We start from the raw sequence: 24442 nt of genomic DNA, 5'->3' as shown, positions 1-24442 counted from the left end.
GCAGAGCGGCGCAGTTGTTGGAGTTCTCGGCAAAAAGTACCACTTGATGCTTCAAGTCAGCGGTGTAGCTCTGCCGACGTGACATCGTCGCACAGCCACACAACAGCAAATGCGAACCGTCACATAAAAATGATTGCAAAATGTTGACGCAGAGGGAAAAACAACCAATAAACAAGTGTGTTTCTTTAACCAGAAACATTGTTATGACTTATTAATTGTGCTGCCGCTTTTGTTGGATTTTTAACTGCCGCAAATTTCCTATTTGCATTATTTATGTTTTGTGCGTCTGCAGCTTCGACGTGTGGTATCGACATGCATGCCAAGGCGTTTTGGTTTCCGGCCTTGGCCCTGGCTGCTCCAGCGGCAGCCCTGTTCCGCAGTGGAACTCCATTAGCTCGATACTTTAGCTAGCTTTGACCACAAATATAGGTCGAGATTCTTTGGTTACGAATATAGGTTGATAGCTAATTATGGATGACATTTCCGGAAAAAAAAAAGGTCGATCTATATTCGAATAAATACAGTACTGTTTGCAATGAGGCTTAGTGTGGTCGCTCTTTCTTTACTAATACAGCTTTGTTTTAGCTCTTTTTATTACAATATCAATTATATGGACACTTGAGGCACATTCATACCACCACCATCATACCATCCCAGTATCAAAGGTGCATGCAGGGTTCATGAGTGGAGGGTTAGACGATCTCTGGAGATGCAAGTAATGCACAGTGTGTTTGGCTGCAAGAGTGAGAAAGCCAAGTGGACGCACCATCATGCACTGCACAATTGGCTCGTCAGCTGAGCCTGAGCAGTGTTCTGCCTTCCACTGCTGGCATGAGCGCTGTGTGTTCCTGCTGGGCAGCCATGTGCATACACTGGTCTGAGCGCAATGGACAAGGAGGAAATAATCTAATCTCTCATTGGGCACTGACAAATGCTGGCAGTGCAATGCCTGCAATGCCACTGACAGTGCTTCTCATCACGCCAGCATTGTGAGACATCTGGTAGCTGGCTGCCTGGGCACTGTTGCTTCTGCGCAGCAGCACTCGCTTCGTGGGCTTTGTCACGCCAATATGTCGCCTCTGCGTAACACTATCCAAGGAGCTCAAGCACAACACTAAACCTTGCTATCTTTGTAAATTTTTCACCCCTCGGGCAACATTGACAATTTTCTTTATTATTGCCACAAGTTTATTTTTTACTTGCCCTGGGCCGTTTTGTTTCTGCAGAAATGGTAAAATTTCCCGGAAAACCATGTGGGAAGTGCCAACAGCACATACAGTCGAACCCACTTATAACGATACCAGTTTTAACAATATATCGGTTATTGACCCTTTTCGCGGAGCAGTTTGCTCTAGAGGAACGAGATGGCTCTTTCGGCGGCGCGCCATACGTTGCCTCAGCGAATGCGCACGAATACGAAACCATTACTGCTTCTGCCCTGCTACTGTGGGATCAGCTGTCGGAAATGCAAACTGGGTGTTCGCTAATGCACTGTGCCCAATTCATGCTGCAACATGTGTAACAATAAGGGGAAGGAGTGCACAGTAGTTCGCTGCAAAAATAGTGATTCACATATAAGGAATGGAATCAACCTGTGTCGCCGCTGCTGCATAAGGACTGCCTGTGTTGCCGGCCCTTCGCGATGCATGGCTTTCCTCAAGGATCCAAAAAGATAGTTCATCCGCCAACGCTGTATAGCTAACCTTCAAAAAAAAAAAGAACTTCAACTCCGGAACGTCGGCATTTAAGAGGGAGAACCGCTCGTTACAAAAGGAAGTAGCGCCACTTACTGGCATAGAAAGCTTCTCGCACATTATCTACACACATCCACGCCTAGTCGCACGCAAACTTACGCCCACCCTATCGCCAACATATCAATAATAAGTCAATGGGTGCACACATGGAACCAATGTGCCGAAGCATGAGTGACGGCAACTACACTGACAAGACACGACTGTTGGAAGCTGAACGTTTCGCGACGGTCCACAGAGTAAGCGAGGGACTAGCGATAATGCGTCTTTGCTACAAGCTACCTCAAAGTACAGAACATTTACATCCAAAGCTTTGTGCAGAGCACACCCGCGAGTGATTAGGCTGAAAATAAACAATCAGATAGTGGCCGCACCGAGGAACTTTACTGAGTGAGAAACGTGACAAGCGGCTGCTTCAAAATGCTTGCCAAATAAAGAAGGAAGAGCTAACTGATCCTGATTTAATTCATAAGCGCGAAGTTTGGACAGCTTGGAATACATTTCTGGCCCCGCTTTGAGGCATAATGGACAAGGCGTAATGAGCTCTGAAAGCACTTACATGTCCTGTAAAGCTGTGGTCAAAGCTTCGTGTCATGCACAAAGCCACCGATAACGATATTCGTCGAAATGGAGGTTTGCTGCGCCGCACCGGCGTCACACGCTTGCATTGTAACGCGGAGGCAACGCAGGCAGCTGAGGCAAGTAATGGACGATTCACCACGTGATCAAACATGGCAGCACCCATGTGAGTGCCGCGAAAAGGGTCAATAACAATGAGAAGCTGCTGCACCGTCAGCTTTTGTATGTTTTCTATGGTGAAATAACCCGCTTACTACAGTGCCCCCATGCCACATTATCGGTTATAACGATGAAGTCTGGCTATACTGGGTATCCGTGCTGACTGGGAATGGAATGCGAACTCCTCAAAAATAAAAAAGAAAATTGAGCCGTTGCACGCCGCTGCACACTGTTTTCCATCCATCCTCCGCATTGCCATCCTCACGCGCCTCTGTCCCATTGCCCTTCCACCCCTCCGAATCACGAATGGACTGCGCCAACTGCACTGATTGTGCTGGGGCTGGCGGAGTGCCACAAATGTGCATAGAGCCAAAACGACGTTAGCGTCCACCGTAACGAAGCGACGAAGTTCGCATCACCATAGTCATCAGTGAATATTGTACTGGAATGCCAGCAACGCCGAAACGCTTCGTGCCTATTTGCGACTTTAAAGCCTTTATTCTTGCGTTTACTGCCGCGCATAGCACCGCATTGGCCGCGTGCCTTCATGACTGCGTAGTCGTCATCCATGATCGCGTCGATAGCGGCCGCGATTTCGTCCGCAGCGGTTGCAGCAAACGGTAGTTTCGTTTTGACTCACCGAGTCAAAACGCTACAAAACACTACACTACTGTTTGACTTCAGAACCGCAAGGTCGCCATCCATGATCGCGTTGACAGCGGCTGCGGTTGCTTCAAACAGTAGTGTCGTTTTTACTCACTGCAAAGCTGTCGAGGGTGAAGAGCACCATCTATATCGCGATGGGCGGCGACCTGGCGTCCGGGCGAAAAAATAATCGGGATAATCGAGTGAAAAGCATGTCACAGATGAAGATGTGTGCCGTGGCCACACTGTGACAGAAGTCGCGAGGCCTTCCTCGCTGCGAGCGCTAATCAGTCACGAGATGACGAAAATTGCAGCTTCTGCACTGCTTTTGTGCAAAATAAAAACAGGATTCTGCTGATTCATTCAGTAAATAAACGCGTTTTGACATAGAAAGCATTTGATACCCTCGATAATTCGACATTCGGTTAATGCGCACATTTTTTCAGTACCATGAAATCCTAATTAACGAGGTTTTACTATAGCAGTGCCATTCTTGAACGCCGACAGCCGCGAATTGTTACATGCGATCACAGCGCACAGGAAGCAGAATTAAACGGAATTAAAAAGGAGTCAACAAAATTAGCAGCCGGATGAGGATGGTGGTGGGGAAGGGCACTGGCCTCCCTGCCATTATAGTTTTTTCACAACAGCTTTGCCATTCCCCTATCTTGTTTTTTTTTTTCATGCTACCCGGTTATAACAATTATCGGTTATAACAATGGAATTTTCGTGGCACTTGAATGTTGTTATAAGTGGGTTCGACTGTAGAAAGCAGGCCTTCACACTCTGTTTCGTGACGTCATGCCACTTGGTCCAAAGTTTCCGCTGCAAAGTGCAGTGTGACTAAAGCAGTGATGTAATAATTGGCACGGCTGCATTTAGAGCACACCTATTTGAATCCATGCGAGTCAGGCCAGGTAGCATGACATCATTTAACAGAGTGTGGAGGCCTTTTACTGTCTAGATGGTGTTATAATTGCAATGAGTGTTCTATTTTATTCCTTGTGGCACCAATTATAATTGAAAGCACACATATGACTCGAGAGTGGCTATTAATTTTCAACCCATGCTAAGGTTAACAGACATCAAATGTTACTGATTAAATTTCTGTGATAATAAGAGAATGTTTTAAAAGGTTAAACCTTGAAACTACTGATGAGATATGAGAGTTAAACTAATGAAGCAGCTATGGTGTGTAATTTCGCACGTTGACGTGCGGTGTGCAGGGCACGCAGCTCTTTTTTTGAATAAAGGGGCCAATTGTGCTCTCTTATTTCTTCAGGGATTTGTTGCCTTCTCGGCAAAAGGTGATCGCATGGCATGGACACTCATTGAACAAATGATTGGTAAGTGCACTTGTCTTGAGCTTGTTCTCTGTCAAGTGCATGGGACACACCACTGCATGACTGCAAAAATTAGCATGTTGATTTTGTGTCTATTTTGTTCACCACCAGATGGAAACTATGTCAAGATTGGTTATTTTGACACCCAGACTGACAATTTGACCATATTAAACCAAGAAAAGTGGGCAGGTAAGCCACCTTATCAACATTGTTCAAATCTTGTGCCTATCTTGTGCCAGCATAGCGATTTGTATGTGCAAGAACAGTTGCATTACAGAGCTGTTGCGAAGCGATGTAACTTGCCCAGTTTTATGATGTTGCCTGCTTAAATACTATGCACCTTGGGAGGGTACAGCGACCTTTCAAGTGTGCACAACTAGGCGTGCAACTAATTTCAGCTCTTGCAAAATTGAAATCAAGGTGCAGACTAGACCTAGTTCATTCAACATTCTGAAGCAGGCAGCACTGAAACATGAGATAAATGGCGAGGCACATGTCATGGGCGCTGCATTATTCATTCATTCATTCATTCATTCATTCATTCATTCATTCATTCAGTGGAAATAAATTCATGTCACTTCAGCACAAAAGGCACACTTCTGGCTGGCATGATTTTTCTTCTGGCAGAAGATGTGCAGGCACCAAAAAAGATATATATATATTTTTTGGTGCTTGTACAAATGAAACAGTAATGATATGATAATGAGGATTTTTTTATGTGAAATATTAAATGGCCGATCGAGCAAAAAAGCTAGTGTCTGCAGCAGCGAAACGGCACCTAAATTCCCATTGGCTGTGACGGCTCGTCACGAGCACGCCTCGACGGAGCAGAGCGGGTGAATCAGAACACTTGCTGCTGTGATAGCGCGCCAGGTGTTGTGAGAGGGTAATGGGCATCACCACAATGCCACATCACCAGCATGCCTCGACGGAGCAGATACGGTGCTGCCGTCTCACTCTCGGAAGCTGGCGCGCGGTCCGTATCTATCTCTCTCACCCTCGCTTGGCTTAGCTGTTGTGCGCGCCTGCCGGCCTTGGTGGCTGCTACTGCTTCCTTGGTCTCATGTCACGCAGGACATCGGTGCCATGCGGCATCCTTAATTTCTCAGCAATATCATCCAAATGATTCCGGTCTAGAGCCAACATGCTAACGTAGAAACTGTACAAAAAAAAAAATAAATAACCTGCACCAATCAGAACACTTCTGCAAAACTCGATAACATGCCCCGCAGCAAAACTCGAAAACATTACCTGCAGCGCAAAACTTAAAGGACTGCTCAGCTGCGTTCAATTGGACATTAATGCTTTCACATTCACAACTCATAAGAAGTGCTTAGGTATCCTCAGAATTTTTTATTTGTCTTTTGATTTGGATGTGTTACCATCTTAGCTAGGATCATTCTGGGTTGTACAGCTATGTGGGTTGAAGATTTGTAAGGAAAAGCTAGTCAGATGTAATTCAGGAGTTGACTTTTAACTAAACAGCTTACTGCAATGCCCCCATTCGCGCTATTAGTTATAACATTTTAATCTGGCTACCTAGTAGTGGGTGCGCACCGCCAAAAAGAAAAATGACCGCAAAATCCACAAGAAAAAAAAAAAGAAAGAAAAGAAGAAAAAAAAGATACGCTCTGCTTCGTCAGATTTACCTTTCATGTTTCCCCGACTTAGGAGGGGTGGAAGGAAGACAGAAGAAGGAGCGACAAAGGCCTGCTGCGTGGGATGCGCAGCGCAAAGGCTGGTTTGGCAAAGCACTCTTGGATAGTGACAAAATTCTTGAAGGGAAGGTTGCACAATGCTTATATATTGTGCAGACATTATTCCCAAGAATATTGTACCACCCAAAAGGGACTGGTGGCTGGTGAACCAGCAGGTGACATTTTTAAAGTGGAAAGGCTAGAGTGTGAATGCACCGGTGGTTTGCCACGTCATGCAACAGCAGCTTTTCTTTCCTACACAGCAAGAACTGAGGGGAAGAAGCGCATAGTCCAGCCTGACTGTGACTGCAGCAAGTACAATAACCCTCTCAAATTTCAATATTTCCCCGTGCAACGCACAGCTATGTGGACATCTATCATGAGCTGCAACGATTGTGCAGTTTCATTCACAGCATGCCCCCCCCTCCCCCCCGAGCATTTATTTGTAGTTGTTTCTTGGAGTTTACATAAATTTACTCCATTTTTTCCCAACCATTTTCATTTGAAGGGAGTTGATTAGTGCTCAACGTAATAGCGCAAAACACTTAAAGGGAAACTGAACAGGTTTTAGATTTCTAAAAAGTGACGTTTTTCTGAAGCGCAGACACTTGAAATCCCCGGTACGAAGTTTTGTTTTTCCATCATACAAGTAGCGGCGGCGTAATTAAGAATTAAAATGGCAGCTATGCTCCGCCCACCGCGGCTCGCGGAGTCAGCCCGCGGCGGCGGCGGAAGGGGAAAGCTAGCGGAAATGACGTCAATATAGGGGTCCCAGGCCCCCGTGCGGAAAGCGTGTGCAGGTTTTGCGCGTCAGTCGGGTTGTATCCGTGGCCTTTATCGCAAATGATCAAGATCTCCACCCTGCGTTTTCGGCTAACGCTTCAAAGGACTGTTACCGCAAGAACTCCTGTCTAAGAAGCATACAGTGTCACCATGCCGTCCTTTTGCACTGCTTACGGCTGTACGACCAACGGCGGCCGAGACGACGTCATCTTTCACAATTTCCCACGGCAGAAAAAACAAGCTGCTCAGTGGATCGCAGCGGTGAAACGAATTAATTTCAAACCTTCAAGAACCACTCTTCTCTGTTAAAAACATTTTTGGGACAGTGATTACCATCAGAGTTTATCGCTGATGCGTGCAATGGGAATTCCGGTGAAATCTGGTCGACTAAGGCCAGGCGTGGTGCCATCGATCTTCGCTCATAAATGAAATGAATCGCCGCCACCGAGAGCAGCCTTCTGTGATACACTTAGTTTTTTTCTGTCTTGCAGGAATTTCGTTTACTTCCTGGCAGCACAAACATTCTTCTTCTATTTCCATTGCTCTGCAGTGCATGCAGGAACACCTGTCACAACAGAAATATACGTCACGTAGAAAAGACACCTAAAATAATGTTTCAATCGGATACCTAAGTGCCCATACGCCTGAGTGCTTACATCACTTGCTTTAAGGAAAGCGGCGGATTGTTCAAAAGCGTGAAACGACGGGAGTGGGCTTTTACCTCTGATCATTTCAACACAACCGGGAATCGAGGGCCAAAAAGCATAAAATAGAACTACAGTAAACCGCAGAGATATGCATAACAACGTGCAGTGGCACACTTTTTTGTTTTTCGTCAAATTCCCGCACGACATTGCAAGCAGCCCAGGCACGCCGTCGCGGCGTCGAACGCTGCTTCTAGCACCATGGGTCACAAAACAGCACAGCTATTGTGCCAAAATAAGAAAAATTCACTTCCGTGCAGCCTATATTTGTCTGGCACGTCTGCACCTTGTATTGTTATCTTAGTAACTTGGTAACTTCAAAATGCACTGTGCTGACAGTGCGTCTCCGCATTCGCTGCAAGATAGAATACAGCAATGATTGCACACATTGTTTGTTGCGGTCACAGCACAGCAGAATGCATCTGTGGAAGTAATATCTGCACTGAATTAAATTATATTGCAAGTACAATAATTTCCATGCGATGTGTACCTTCAGGGCAATTCGGCAGTTGCACTTTATTACTTGCAAACCAGCAACACTAGAATGCACTGCGTACAAAACGAGTCTCTCTACTGTGTACAAAACGAGTATTTCTTTCCGTATTCTGTTATAAGGACGCCCGGTATGAAGTAATACAATCTCACTCTGACTGCTAAGGCAATGTCGAACGCTGCTTCTAGTACCGTGGGTCACAAAACAGCACAGCTATACTGCAAAAAAAAAAAAAAAAAATCACTTCCGTGCGGCGTATATTTGTCTGGCACAAATGCCGCAATGGCAAATGTCGCAATTAGGTCCTCGGATCCGGCGGGCTCCGGCCATTCCAACTTCTGCGCTGGCGATCGCGCTCGCGCTTGGCGTAGGTGTTTCTCGTTGTCAGGCCACTGGTTCAAACGTGTATGGTGTCACGCCAATCACCCCTAAGTGATCAAAATTATCCATAACAGCAACTGAACCGTGCGAAATCGTTTGGAAGGTAATCGCAGTACCTGGTGAGAAGCTGTCACGTTGCGGCGGGCTCTCGTGGACCCATGGATTGATGTCACGGTGCGCTCCACGAATCATCGATGCGAGCCGGATGCGCCGCGTGCCGCCCAGTCGCAGCTCGGAGTTTTTTTTTGCTAATAACGCGTTTTTGGCTGCGCCATGTCAAATTTCTTGTCGATTTTCGTGTTCAGGGTGTTCAAAAGTATCAAATGGTGCTTATAACTCGATTTTTTTGGAAACCTGTTCAGTTTCCCTTTAATGCTTTAAAGATGACAGCCATAAGCAGTAGCACTGTGTGTCTGATTTTCAGATGGGAAGCCACCCCAGGACCGTACAATCATAGTTCGGGTACACCGCAAAGTGTCACTCAGCCTCTTTGCTGGGATGTGTGCAGTGGCCTTCATCGGTGTTGTCTGGGCTGTTGGCCTGCTCATATTCAATTGGATATTCAGGCACTCCAGGTGAGATGGGAACAGGCACATTTGCCTTTTCCTTTTGTACCCCCCCCCCCCCCTTTTATTTTGTTGCAGCATAGGATCTCTGCCAGCAATTTATGCTCTTATTGTGCCCCCCCCCCTTTACTGTTTGCCTTTCTTAAGTGTGTGTCCTTTCCCAATATGTTCAATATGAATTACAGTGGAATCTCGATGATAGGAATCTCACAGGGTCACAAAAAATATTCGTATTAGCCGAAATTCGTATCATCGAAACACAATTAAAACTAGCTGAATTAAGGGAGGAGGCGGGGATCAGATCGCGAAAATCGCGAGAAAAATAGATTTTTGAAAACCACTCGTTTCGGTATCTGCAATGCCTAATCTACGCTGTATCAAAATGGTTTGGCTGAAAACATACTAAAAGTTGCCCAAAAAAGATTAATTCGTCAGTGCGCAGGACAAGAAAACAGCTTTAAATCTCGCAAGATCACCCTAGTTCACGGAGACATATCTCGTATTTCCCGTCACCGAGCGCCACCATCTTGGTATCGTTAGAAAGCTCAAAGTTTCGCCGTTACGCTTCTCAATTCGTCCGTCGTCGCCATCTTGTAACAAACATACAAACACAAAAGAAGCGCGGTTCTGCGACAGGTAGTCACAGGGGCCCTCCGATGAAAGCGGGCCTCCGATTGGCTGCCGTGCTGAAAGGCGTCTCTCCATTGGTTGCTGCTGTGGCAGGCGCAAGATGGCAACCGCAGTTGTCTGCTTCGTAAACCATGCCAGCGTCTTCACTTGATACGCAGAATTTGGATTACTGAGAGCTCCCAGGTTAGGGATGGATCGTCGCTCGTTGGAGAAGAAATTTTGGACAAAGCACGCCTTCGGAATACGGACTCACAAGCCTCCTACGGCAAGAAAAATACGGCGATTAGCGGGAGAAGCGGAGGAGCACTTGACTGAACGTACCGCACTACCTTGCACCGTAGATTACGTGCCGCGCTATCTTGCACCGTGTGACTCCAGCAGCGAAACTGACAATTGCCCTGTGCCATCGGCACCGATAACGCAGTCAACGGAAGACGCGCCAACGGAGGCTCCCGCGCCTCGGCGTACGGTTGCGCGAATCAGCCGAGATCGTACCTCGGTAGAAATAGCTCGCTGCGACTAGGCAAAATGGCGCAAACACAAAGAACGCGGCCCAAAGCACAGCAGCCAATATGTCCAATGGCATGCGGAAAAGGAGGAAAAGCACGAAAGCAAGAAAAGCGCCACCGCTTCAAACTCTTCGTGCCCGGTAGCGGCCTCTACACTGTCCAGCGCCGCGTCCACGCGTCTGCACCAAAAGAGAAAGGGAGAAAGCGCCTGACTGCGCGCTGTTCTCTTTCGCGGCCGTCGGTGGGGCGGCGTTTATTCGTATCAACCGACGCAGGTCGAAAATCGATTTGTAACAACCGTTCTCTAGCATGTTGCAAAGTAATGGCGCTCGGCCGGGACCACAGAAAAATTTGTATCATCCGGAAATTCGTATTAGCCGTGATCGTATCATCGAGGTTCCACTGTACTTGTCTTTGCCTTGCCCTAGCTGACCTTGTGGTGGGGGGGGGGGCACTTTGCCAGCCGTGACCACTCCTCCCACAATTGATATCCATCTCCTTTTTTCCATCCATTCGTCCGTCTGTCTCTTTCTACTGACAAACACACATGCAGTACAGCATGTAGTAGCTCAGAAAAAAAATTAAAAATGCCTTCTACCTGCATCTACTATCCCCGACTCCTGGAAGTCACAGCATCTTAACCCTAAATGAAATAAGTGTGTCACGGTGTCTGCAGCATCCTGAGAATGCACAGAAAGTCACTTGCAATGAAGGCAGTCCGTTTTACCTTAATTTTCGGTTGCTTCCTCCCCTCTGCTTACAAGAATCAAGTTTTGGGCGCGGAGGCAGGCCCGTAGCCAGGGGGGGGGGGGGGGGGCCTAGGGGCCTGCCTCCTCGAAATTTTGATGGGGGGGCTTCTCCAGCAGAGCTCTTGCCACCCTGCTGCGCAAAGAAACTTGTCAACAGCTGCTCACCATGTGCAAGACTGAGCAGATCTTTCCGTGCCCATGTCCTGCAATCAGCACCATACATTGGCCAAACGTCTTTTTATTTTTGGCTCCGAGTAATGCTGTTTTATTTTTATTAATGAAATCTATTGAGACAAATCGTCCATATACAAATATTAAATGTTAAGAAGATTAATCTCAAAACTAAAAATATATAACTATTAATAAAATAGTATTTAAAAAGTCACATAATTTACATACTGTGATTTTTACCCAAAATAATTACTGAAAAGTAGGTGCTTTCCTCAAATAGTGAAGGCCTTCAGCAAGTGGGGCCCCCTCCGAAAAAACTTCCTGGCTACGGGCCTACGCAGAGGTGTTCTACAACAACTGTCATGAAATGTGTGCACGACATCATCTCATCAGGAAGAGGCTCCCTTGTGGTAATAGTTACTGTGATTGTTAATATTATGCAATAAACCCTGCTCCCATTCAGGTTACTGCACTACTACTGAAGGAAAATAGGGGTAGTTTTTACTTTCACAAGTCAAGAACACTTGCATATGGCACAAATGCATTTTTTTTTTTCACTTCTTTCAACATCTAATTTCAGTTGACTACACTGAACAAAGTAAAGTGTAGCTAACAGAAGACTACATAGGTCTCTGCTCTCTTCATTCTTCAAATTTGTTACCTTGATAGCATATCCCCTGAGCATCTCTGGCCTTTGAGACTGTGGCAGGTCAGATCACGAAACCATTTTGCATATCTAGGGGAACGAAGGTGATGGTGCGCCAGGCACGAGCAGAGTCTTTATTCATCATTAATGTGGAAAAGCTCTACCACAGAAGTAAGAGCCAACAACACTTTGTGGTGGTGCACTATTGTTTCCCTACTTTATTATTATTATTTTTTTTTTCATTACTATCTCTCTCATACTCCTTACCTCTTCATGCACAGACTGCGAGCCTAGGTGGTTCTGCATAACCTTATTCACTGCTCTTTTTCTCTTTCGTACGGTGTGCCAAATTTGCATTTTTTATCCTCATCACTACAGCCTACCATTGCACCTATCTTGAAAGTGTATCTGATTGATGAGGGTATGTTACAGCATGCTAGCAGCTGTTGTGAAAATGTTGGGTGAGCTGTTATGCGGTTGTGCTAGTATGATGTATAGAAGATTCAGGGACAGTGGAGGGTGTGCTGGGTGCATTACAGTAAAACCTCAGTGATGAGATTACAAAAATGTATTAAACGTCGATATAACGAACCTCGATTCCCCATGATGTAATAAACCATTTTCATTTCCAGATCTTAGTTTCATTGACATATGTATATATTTTTCTCAATTTAACAAAGGAATTTTGTGACAAGGTTTAGATTTAACGAAATTTTTGGCCATTTCAAGCATGATTTGGAGCCTGTATGGCTGGTAAATGTAGCAAAAAACTGTAAGAATGTCAACCGAGGCAAAAGTTATTAAGCAAGCGTCCTTCTACATTAAAAGCTTTAGCAAACACGTGGTTGTCGTCTATTGTTTCCTCGAGCTTGTACCAGTCCGCAGTTGATGCGCAGGCATGCGCCAACCGCGGGACTCGGTGTGTCGAGGCAGAGGGTCGTTGGCATCCCTCCATATTCCGACAAAGTGCATATTTACATATTTGCATATTTATTTTGTATTAACGTGCAGAAAAACAGGAGTGTCCATTTGCATTATTTCATAAAGAAACTCACAAAATAAACAAAGCAAATACTTTTCACCCGACGAAAGCTATTTGTGTTCTGCAGCCAGCGCAAAGTGCCACTGTTTCTTTCAGGGAAAGGCGCCTAGTGCCTTTTCACTTTGACGAATAATTCTTTGCCATTTCACCCCCCCCCCCCCCCCTGAGTGCAGCACATGGGACGGTTCCCGACCCCTCTCCCCTGTAGTGACGCCACTGGGTCTGGCCATCAATTCAGCTTGAAATATTCATCTACAGTGTAGACCGCTTATAAAGTAAGTCGCCAAAGTCGCGAATATCCGCACTATAAGCGGTACCGCACTATAACCAAAACAACTATTTTATTGCGATAATGGACACTCCAGGCGCATTTCTGCCGTCGCTGTCACCGTGCTCTAGGTTCCGTATTCGCTTACTAAATAAATCAACTAGCACGGTGTCACGCGTGCACAAGCAAACATGAACACATCTCGCTCGTTGACCGCGGAAACGAACTGTCAAAACGCTCGAGTGACGAAGTGCAGCGAGCGAATTGACCTTCGTGCTATCATGCCTCTCGCTCCAGCGCGACCTATAAGCGGTGGAAACACGGCGCGCGGCGGACTTTCCTTGTCGCAGATTGCTTTCAAGATAAGGCCAAGGCGATCGTATCGCCGAAGTGGATTGTCACAGATTACGTCCTGCTTCAGTCCACTGAAATCGTTCCGCATTGCGTTGCTGGCGAAAATCCTCTCCTTCTGTTTGCGCCAGTCCCGAACGCATGTTTCGGTTTCTCCGAACGCCTGTTATGCAGCCCGATTTCCGTCCGTCTCCGCACACATGATCACTTTCCTTTTAAATGCGGCATCATGATGAACTCGGTACTTCATGCTGATAGAGCAGACGCAGAGGACGTGAAGACAGACGGTAGACTATTGCCTAAACACATGTACTGCAGCACATGGAGGAAGCTACGGTAGTTAGGCTCGAGATTAGCTAGGCTCGACGCATGTGCGAGGCGGCCATTTTGAAATGCCGACGGCTATATGGTGACGCAGATTTAGGGTCGTACTCGATTCTAACGCGCACGCAATTTTTGGACCTGCTTTATCGAAAAAAAAGTGCGCATTAGATTCGAGTAAATACGGTATTTGTGGCTTGAGGGGAGCGTTTTCCATCTAGGTTGACTGCCGAACTTCCAGGCAGCCGCACTGTAACCGGTATTTCGTGTCCTGCAACTGCACTATAAGCTATACGCGTATACATAGAGTGCTATGGGAAAATTAACGGGAGTCTGAAAAGACCGTATTATATCCGGTCCTGCACTATAAGCGGTTACGTTATAAGTGGTCTATATTGTACATCGAAAATCATCTAAGCAGCATGCTGTATACTGCATTCAAATTGCAGTCCAGTGTGTCCAGTTCCTTTTTAATTTGTCCTTGTCCGCAACGTGCTATGTGTGCTGTTCATATTGCAACAGCGTATTTCTAAACACCTAACATAAAAGATGCATGCTATTTGTATATGACATCACTATAGATCGAACATTACAAAAGACATTGTGTAGCCTTGACATCTAGCCATAAAAGGAGGAAGCATTATGCAGCACAGTGGCTTTGCAGACCTTACAAGTATTTTCATTGACACCAAGAGTTCATAGATTGCTGCCTAATTTATTTTCACTAACAAGCCCTGCTTGACCTCAACAATGCTGGCCATGATTTGCAGAACATGCTGTCACCCTTGCCATACTGATGCAATTTCACATGCATGCAGGTACATACAGCTTTCCCATCCCATGTGCAATAACATCATGCTCATCGGCATCATCCTGTGCCTGGTGTGTGTCTGCCTGCTTGGCCTGGACGGGCAATTTGTCAGCGAGTTCAGATATGCACACATCTGCCAGGTACGATGGATTTGATATTGCTTGGATACAGCCTGGAAGGTTGCTCTATGGCCTCAGAACCAGTTCACTTAGTGTATTAGCCCACTCATAAGTGGCTCAGCTTGGAGAGTCTGTGTATGATGTAGAACTTCAAGGCAGAAAAAGGAAGAAAAACAATACAGGTCTATGTGGTTTGGTGGAAGACATTTTACAAAATATTCAATCTAATAAACGAGCTTTGATTTTTTCAAACCTATCCAAAGTCTCAAGCATGAAGGAATGAAATAAGTTCACCTTTAGTTATGATTTCACAAGCTTTTTAAGAAAAATATGAAGTAAAAAGAGGGATCATTGTTAAGTTGTGGACTGCTTGAAAAGCTCACAGCTTCATTGCTAAGATGCATGGCAACTTACACATTGCAGCATTTTTATTACATAACTGCACTTAATGACAGTGCTAGCAGTCTGTAATTTTTTTCAGTTTTGACATCATTCTAGAACCTGGGGTTGGCCATACCTTTTCTTCAAAGTATTGTGTTTGTATAATTGAGTGACACGGAGGTAAGCTGTCAGAAGATGCTGGCAGTAGAATGCTTCTGAACCTCTTGTGGCGACATCAAGTAATGTCAATCTCCTAAAGTTATATGGGGGTGTCTGAGCTGAGGACGTGTTAAATAAATGTGTTGACAGTCTTTTTATAAGTGCACATGTAACCTGCTGCTAGAGCTTGCTCACATGAAGACTACAGCCTTTTGTTCCACAATATCTTCTAACCTAGTAATTTCCTAGTGTGTTTTTCATTTAGCAAAAAGTATATCCTGACTTGAAGGGAATGACAACTGATTTTCTAACATTTCCCTTTTCTTGGCGCGATGGAGAGCCTGCTGTCTGAAGCATCTATACCTGCACTAGTTATTTTGGGCAACGTCTGGAAATTTATAAAACATAATTTTTTGATCTGCAGAATCTCTTCTACTTACTGTGTAGACACGCTGGCAACGCTGATAATGATATTGCTAGCGGAGCAAATGTGAAACTTAGGTGGCAGAACAGCTGTTTTATCAAACATTGCAATTGCGGCCATAAAAAGAGCCGCAACAACTTTTTGTTGTCATCTGATGTCATCTGGAAACAATACGCTTACCCATTTCCTTTGAACTGTTTATGCGTGAATTGTTTCCAGTGGTACTCTCATGGACATGTATTTATATGTATCAAAATGCATTAATGCAATAGTCCAGAACATTTTTCCTGCAGCTTGAGAAATTTTTCCTTCCCTGCAAATTTTCTTCTTCTTTTTCTTAAGCTCCGATAATCAACATCATATTATTGCATTTTGGCATAATATGTGCAGATTTTGTGCATCTCGGACTCTGAACCAGCATAATGATTTGCTATTTCAAGATATGCAATATGACAGTAGCTAAACTAGTATGTGCACTATGGTCGGGTACAACTTTAGAAGACAGGAAAGGCCCCGCCCAGTTGACCGAAGCGCAGCAGCCAATTTCTCCGCGACTAAAGAAATAGTCCCACTCAAAAAATTGTGACTGCTTCTAAAACGCATATTTGTCGGTATAAATAAGATTTGTGTATCTTGACGAGTGGTTTGGTAAAACTATCATGATGGAAATGCTACAGCACATGCCGGATCGCGAGAGAAAAATAACTCCGTGCCTTCTACAACGCTGTGCGTTGTCTGCTACGGAGCAAGATCGATGGCAGCGGGCGTGTAATTATAAAGCAGTCGCTGGCTTAATAGCATAAGATTCATATATACTTTTTGTGTGTTTGCACAAGCTTATTTTTTAATGTGTTAAGCTTATTTTTTAATTAATATTTTTTCTTTTTTTTTCGCGGTTGCGAACCTGCGATCTTGTGAGTTCGCGCACGATCGCGCGCGGCATTCCGTGCCAGTTTTCTGCCATGGAGCTCAGCGAGGTGACATCGGAACGCAATCCTTTGTTGCCGAACGAGCCTTGTGTCACCTCGATGACCACACCACCGAGGATCCTCGGCAAGAACAAGAGCGGCCACATCCTGAACAGCGATTCACGCAACATGATCTTCCACTGCTACATGTTTTGGTATAACAGGCAGCCTGAACGCAGCGTGGAGGACGCAAGGAAGTTTGTCGCCGACATGCTCGGTGTCAGCGAAAGGACTGTGTTCAGGGTGAGGGAGGAAGTTAAAGCTTCGGATTTTTCGGGTGGCAAACTGACGACGCCCTCGCGAAAGCGCCCATGCAATGCGGTGAAGAGAAGACGCAGCGCGAAGTTTGACAGCTTCACGTTGTGCGCGCTGAGGCCATGTGTGCACGATTTCTTTCGCCGCAACGAGATACTGGCGGTCGAGAAGAAAACTACGGAGATCTCGGAGCGTATGGAACTCCCATCACTAAGGTGGTGTACTGTACGTCGCCTGCTTGCCGAGATCGGCTTCAAGCACAAAAAGAGAAGCTGCAACTCGCTGCTTATCGACCGGGATGACATCACCGATTGGCGGAATCACTACCTCCGTGACGTGGACCGCTACCGCGCAGAAGGCCGAAAGATCTTCTACCTGGACGAGACATGGGTGACGGCAGGACACACTCGGTCGATCGTGTGGACAGACACCATGGTGCAGAAGCGCGGACGCCTGTTCGCTCGAGCAAATGGCCTGACGACGGGTCTAAAACAACCTTCTGGGAAAGGTCAGCATCGGCAGCGAGGATGGTTTCGTCGACGGCTGCTTGGATGTATTCTGAGGCCAAAAGACAGGCGACTACCACGTGGAAATGGACGGCAATCGCTTTGAGGGCTGGTTCAATGACGTTGTGCAGAAGTTGCCAGCTGGTAGCGTCATTGTTTTAGACAATGCACCTTACCATAGCCGGCGAGAAGAGAAATTGCCGACGACGGCCTGGAAGAAGGAAAAGATACAGGAGTGGCTCATAAGCAAGAACATCACCTACGGTGAAAGGATGATGAAGAAGCAGCTGCTTGAGCTGGTGGCATCTGTGAAGTCACGCTTTCTGAGCTACATCGTAGACAACACAGCTGTAAGGGCCAGTTGCATTGTACTCAGGCTCCCACCATATCACTGCGAATTTAATCCTATTGAGCTTGTGTGGGCCAAGGTCAAAAATGGCATCGCTGTGGACAGCAGAGACTTCAAGCTGTCCACGGTCGACATCATCTTGAGGGAGAAAATCAAGCAGGTAACGGCGGAACACTGGAGGAAGAGCATTGAGCATGTGATGGTCTTCGAGGCAAAGTTCAGACTTGACACGTCTGGGAGTGAGCACATTCAACACATCATCATCCAGCTCGGTGAAGATGACACTCAAGAAAGCGACTCTGACTGTGAGCTGTCTGGCATTGAGCTACTCAACGAAGCATAAAGGCCTCTTATTAACAAAAGAACAGCCCTTATTAGGGCTACCAAAATTTTGCCAGTGGGTTCGCAACAGACAACCATCCATTATGTGACCTCTCAAATAAATAAGCAGTTCCATTTATGGCATATTCCTTATAATAGAAGCTCAATTCTGATTAGCAACGTCCTGCACACATTGTGCTCGATTTAAGAAGTGTCATAGAAACTCATTTAAATATTGGCATATCTGAATTGAAACACTATTGTTAACCCTGATTATCGTTGGCAGGCTCAAAATGCTCATTCGGGCAGCCACCGTCGAGTTTTACGCGCCCCATAGTGAAATAGCAGTAGTCAGAGCACGCTTTATGGTTCTGTTAGCAGTCTGCACTGTAAATCACAGTCATGTCATAGCGAGTGGTGGTGAAATAGCAGCAGACAACACGAAACTGACAGCCACTGTCAGCAGCTTGAATGCCAAAGCACATTCATGTAGTTGCATTGTTTATTTTGTTATCTGGCTCGCACAAGAAATGCGAATAAGAGAACAAATATAAGACATCATTAGCTTAGTGAGGCCCAAAATGCTCATTCAGGCAGCCACTGTCGAGTTTGACGCGCCCCATAGTGATATAGCAGAAGTCAGAGCACGCTTTATGGTTCTGTTAGCAGTCTGCACTGGAAATTGAAGTGTTGTCATAGCCAATTTTCAATTTATTAATCTGACTCGAGCAAGTAATGCGAATGCAAGCACAATTATTAACGTGATGAACTTTGCTAGCATTTTTTGTCATATTTACGTACCGGAAAAATGCTCAGCAAAATTGAACGTGTTTTAGTGAGTCATTTTGTTCATTACAATCCGTAGGCAAAGTGACGGACATATTCGGACAGTGATATTGGTGAAGTAATAAATGGTGAAAGTTGCAAAAGCTCTCACAGCACTCCTTTGCTGGACTCCATTCACTAGAAAACTGCATTTGTAATGATGAAAGCGTCAAGACAGGAAATGATACCCCACTGCACAATGTTATATATGTGTACGACCACATGTGACGGGCAGCAAAACCATCTGTTTATTAAGACTGAATGCAACAACATAGCAAGGTGCTGTTTCATAATATGGCACCTTTTCATGTGCACTTCTGGCAAGCTACCGTATGCACTGATGCATAAACACATTAACAGGGGTAAGAGACGAAGTAACTGTGCAAGCAATGTGATGCTTTTAACATTTCGTATCTGTCAATGTTTCTGTTGTCACAGCTGATAGATCTTTCTTTGGTGCAAGTTGGTTAATCACGTTACGGCAACAGCACAAGAAGCAAGGTCAGAATAGTAGGAGAAAACAAAGCAAGGTGACAGACTGAGGAGGCAAGGTAGACAAGAGAGAATGGCTTTAATGACATCGAAGAGGCCAGCCCTGCTATTCACAGGACTTGGTGCTTTGAATGAGACGAGTTAATGGAATTGTAAAGACGTGGCTACAGCATGCTCACAAGAACAAATGCAAAGATAAAAGGATAGAAATAGGAATAAATACATACATGCACGGAAGAACTCACATATTCACACACATGAACACAAATGCGAGCGCGAAAACTAAGATCTAAAATACAAAAAAGGGCAAAATAACAATTATAAACAAACACACAAGAAAACACGCACACACATTTAACGCAGACGCGAGTAGAACTATTAGGAGTCAGTTCACAAGCAGCTGTGCCTACTTTGTCGTACTTTTTTTTAATGTACATATTGGCTCTGTTGCCTTCACTGTCATAGGAATCTTTTAGTAGCGACATATCACGACAAAGCTGCAAAACTGTGTTGTGGGAAAGCAAGTCGAGCGCTGACAGCACAGCTTATGCGTGATTGTGTCACAGCAGGCTTTCTACAGCTGGCGCGTGCAGTGAGCGAAGAGTTCTAAGCCACACAGCGACGCGAATTCATGCCAAGCTCCCTTGTAACGGCACCAGTGTATCAGTCATAATTTTATATTAACATTGAGGCTGACATTAAGGAAACAAACACTGCTTCCAAACGCCTGACCGCTAACAATCCAATGACATTCGCTCAAGCAGCACGTGTTAGTCACTGATTGTTAGCATTGGTGGAAAGCAATCAATCGACGGTGCTACACAACACTCGAACGACGCTGCTAGACGCTCGGCTATCTTATCACACTGCTGCCAATGATCGGTTGTTTGCACGCGGAGTTGGCAGCAACGAATCTTTGCGTTGGAGGTTGCTTTCACAAATCTTTTCTGTTGAGAAACTTGCAGGTTGGTTTCATCCGCGCACGCTTTTCTCATTTATCCTGATAATGGTTTTGCTCCGTCACTTTACCACATCCGACGAGAAACGCAGGGGCACAGTACACAAACACACCCGCCGCTCACAGTAGGTACGAGACTTTAGCGAACTCTCCTCGTCGTAACTTCACTTAGGAACAAAACAAAACACCACGGAACAAACACGCACAATGTTTGTTTGCAGCGGTATATCGCCGCGGGATCCTGTTTCCACACGAAGCACAGCGCAGCGTCACCGATGTTCGCTGCAATCTTTTTTCGCCGGCTCACGGCTCAGAACAAACGCACGCGGCACAAATTGTGCATCGTATGCTCACGATAATATTTCCGGCATGACAGACCACCACAAACAATTCGAATTCACTCTGACGAAGGGAGATGCACAGAGCTGACGTGACTCGGCCCATTTCGAAGCGAGGGCGGCCATGTTAGGCATGTTCTCCGTCGGCGGGGATACCGGCCGTCTGGCTCATGACATCACCTGAAGTGCGCACCTATTGGTGGAGGCTGGTGTGCATCCGCCTTTGAGGGGCAAATGCCGCTGCCTTCTAAAGTTGTATCCGACTTAGTGCTCTTCTATGTTCACATGTGGCCTTGCCTTTGACCAAGGCCACATTGGTTATTATTTTTTCTTTAGCAGTCCACATGCACTTAATTCTGTGTAATTAAGTTGGCAGAGAATGTAAGTATTTGCAGGGCATGGACACTTCTTAAAAAACTGAAACATCACACACAAAAAATAAAAACAGTGTGGAACTGGATTTGATAATGAAGTTTGCGTTCTTCTTCTAGGAAATTCATAGTGGTGCAGGACCTCAGAGTGAAGAGTTGGAACTGGTAGTAGTAGGACAATACAGAGAACCTGGCTTGATAGTCTTGCTTATCATTTATTTGCAGGCTCGCTCATGGTTCCTGGCCATTGGGTTCACGCTGTCGTTTGGTGCTATGTTCTCAAAGATATGGAGGGTGCACCGGCTTACGACAAAGTCCAAGTCCGAAAGCAAGGTATCTTTGACAAGGAACTGAAAAATCCCCATTACCAAGCAGCGGGAGATATTTGTGCAACCATCTGAAGTGATGTTTGCTCGGGCAAGGGATTTCATCACAAAGAAAAAAGTCTAATTTACTGCAGGCAGTTGCCTTCCATGGTACCAACTTCTTTTAAATTCAATCCTGGTCATAAGCACTTCTGCTTTTTACGTGACCATTGTAGTCATCATTGGAATATAGTTTCTGTTGCAATCTTTATTAAAACATCCCTATGGTAAAGAGTGCTTTGGATGCACCATAAAGCAGTAGGTGCCAATTACACTTTGTGATGACCAGGCTGCTTGTATACTGTCGGTGGGGACTATATCACTGATTTTGTGAATGACCCTCTTGATGAATACATGTAACCAATTAACAAGTATGTGTAAACTTCAACATAGAGTGTTGATTTTGTCCATTAAACTGTTAAATGCTGCAACAAATTTAAGTTAATATTGCTTTATGGTTGCCTAATAAGAGCATTTACTCATTCCATGTGTATTTGAATAGAAAATTAGGGTTAATTGGGTCTTAAAATGAATGAGGCAACAACAATACTGAAATGATAGTTTTCGTCATGCATGCAGAACAATGTACACACCTATTTATAACGTTTTTAAACAAAGTGAGCATTGTCAGTACTTTACCCGCCATGGTGATGTAGTGGCTGTGGCATTGCGCTGCCAAGCCCGAGTGCATGGGATAAAATCCCGGCTGCGGTGGCCGCATTTCGATGGGGACGAAATGAAAAAACGCTTGTGTGCCATGCATTAGGTGCGCGCTAAAGAATCCCAGTCATAATTAATCTGAAGTCCCCCACTACTGTGTGCCGCATGATCATATCACGGTTTTAGCACGTAAAACCCCAGAATTTAATTTTTTAATTTTAATTGTCAGTGCCACGTGGCTGTTTGCTAGTAGGAAATTCAAGAAACGTAACCAGCAAGGCTACAGTGTCATGTCCTGTGTGCTTTTCATTCTGGTCCTGCATCATTTTTGTGCTACTTGAATATGTCTCAATCTTGCAGCTTTATTACAGGTAACCAAGAACCTACAATTATCATTCCGCATACTGATGATATCAAACGAAATTAATACTATATTATTCATATGTCAGTTCCTTTTTACTGCTTTTAAGTAGAAAGTCAGGTGGTCACACTTTCTACATTAAGAGGTCTCTATTTTATCTGCTAAGAATCCTGATAAAGAACATAGAAGCAGACATACGGCTGAGGTTTTGTGGGTTCTAAAAGCAAGCATGTACTAGAAGAATTAAGCATGTACTAGAAGAATTGGTAGAACCACGCTAGGGGGCAGCCTGCTGAATAATTCAGCTCAGCTGCTTTTACGCTTGATGTGTTGGGTGTCTTGGTTTATGCCTAAAGGATGAATAAATTAAGGCCATAGCACTTTTGCTTTTTGCTGTAAATTACTTAAAAGTTGTCGTCCTTCTTGGAAATGGTGCTGCCGAACTGTTGGGTACTAGTGCTGCTTATTTTAAATGTGGTCCATAAGGCAGGATGTTCAAGAGATTCTGCAGTCTGCTGAATAGAGCTATGCCAAGATATTATCAACTGTGCCAGATGTAACACTGGAGCAGCTAGCATTGGTGTAGAAAAATAAGTGCTACAGTTAAACCTGCTTATAACGAACCTCCATATAATGAATTCCTGGATATAACGAAGTTTTTCTATTCCCCGCCATTGCTCCATAGAAGCACATATATTTGAGACCTCTACGTAATGAAGTGGCAGCGGGAGACCCCCTCGAAATAACCAATTTTCCCCGCCGACAAACTAGAGATTTTGCCCCAAATTTTGTCATCATTTTTGCGCGAGCAGCATTGCTTTCTGTAATGCTGCTGCTGTTAAGTTTTGATTTTGTACTGGAAATTTTCTCCAAGTTTTGATAAATTTTTATGTCGTGCAGAAAAGTAAAGTATTTGCTTTTTAATGTTAATTTCAACACTGTTAGTTTTATTTTGCAGATGTATAGTTTTGGCATTGTAAGCTTGTCGCATAGGAACATTTCCCGTTGCCCCTGTCAAAGTGCAATTATCGGGTACAGACCCTGTCAAGCCTTTTTTGGCTTTTAGTCTGTGCCCCCAGCATTTTGTACATGCTATAATGTACCATAATGCCGAAATAAAATGAATGAATGAATGAATGAATGGAAGCACCTTCTCCACCGCGACAGAATGCGAAGCGGCGGCGTTGCGCGTGGCGCGCTCGAATTCACGGCGACTGCGAGGCGAGAGCGAGCACACGTGTGCGTGCGTGCAAGCGTGCGTGAGGTGGGCCTGCATCTTTCGACCTGGCGATCTTGCCGCCGTGGGCGTGACCTTTCCCCCTCCCTTCATTCAAACCTGATCCCACCGCTTGCTGCAGCTGGCCTAGCCCATCAAGCCGGCACTCTCCTTTTCCAGTTGATGTTGCCAAAAAGAAAAAAATGTTTCTTTTTTTTTTCAACGCGCTCACAGCGCTACTCTTTGGTTACTGCGCAAGTCTCTGCGCTTCACTTCACTAACCTGACACTAGGTGACACTATACGACGCTACGACGCCCTCGTGTTGCTCGCTCTTCGTTTCCGACGCCTCGCGCTTGTGTGAAACGACATGCGTGGACGCGTGTTGAGTACGACCCTAAATTTGCACTACTATATCGCCATCGGCATTTCAATATGGCCGCCTCCTACGTACTTTGAGCCTAGCTCCCGTAGCTTCGACCATGTGCTGTAGTACGTGTGCTTAGGCATTAGTCTACCAATTTATTTAAACAGTGAATGTTTACAAGTTTATACGGCCGATAAAACCACTATCCTTACTTCGTATAGCTGTCTGCTAACTTGCTGTCGCAATCGATGCTTCATCTTTCGGGCGAAACTGGGACTTTTTTGTTCATCGCAGCTTTAGTGTATTGGGAGTAAATCTTGAGCGATAGTTGTATTTCTGTATGAAAGCATGAGGTGCGCGGTACTGTAAAGGATTTTTTTCCCTCTCTTTTGGTCACGGAAAACGGGTG

General features: G+C 45.2%; 1 protein-coding gene across 2 annotated transcripts in view; it reads left to right on the top strand.

Annotated features, from left to right (window-relative positions):
- LOC119436841 (gamma-aminobutyric acid type B receptor subunit 1) overlaps nucleotides 1-24442 on the top strand; it is an 89340-nt gene that overhangs the window by 24294 nt on the left and 40604 nt on the right. For both annotated transcript variants that reach the window (XR_007464778.1, XM_037703829.2), the window contains exons 8-12: nucleotides 4417-4480; nucleotides 4589-4666; nucleotides 8960-9110; nucleotides 14607-14739; nucleotides 21291-21398. Coding sequence is in view for 1 of the 2 variants with exons in the window: in XM_037703829.2 (XP_037559757.1) it covers nucleotides 4417-4480; nucleotides 4589-4666; nucleotides 8960-9110; nucleotides 14607-14739; nucleotides 21291-21398 (534 nt within the window). In the remaining variant the exon portion in view is untranslated. The remainder of the gene's footprint in view (nucleotides 1-4416; nucleotides 4481-4588; nucleotides 4667-8959; nucleotides 9111-14606; nucleotides 14740-21290; nucleotides 21399-24442) is intronic.

The sequence above is a fragment of the Dermacentor silvarum genome, chromosome 1 (assembly GCF_013339745.2).
Source record: "Dermacentor silvarum isolate Dsil-2018 chromosome 1, BIME_Dsil_1.4, whole genome shotgun sequence".
In the NCBI taxonomy this organism is placed as follows: Eukaryota; Metazoa; Arthropoda; class Arachnida; order Ixodida; family Ixodidae; genus Dermacentor; species Dermacentor silvarum.
The sequence above is the reverse complement of the archived record's forward strand: the minus strand, read 5'-3'. Positions and strand labels throughout refer to the sequence as shown.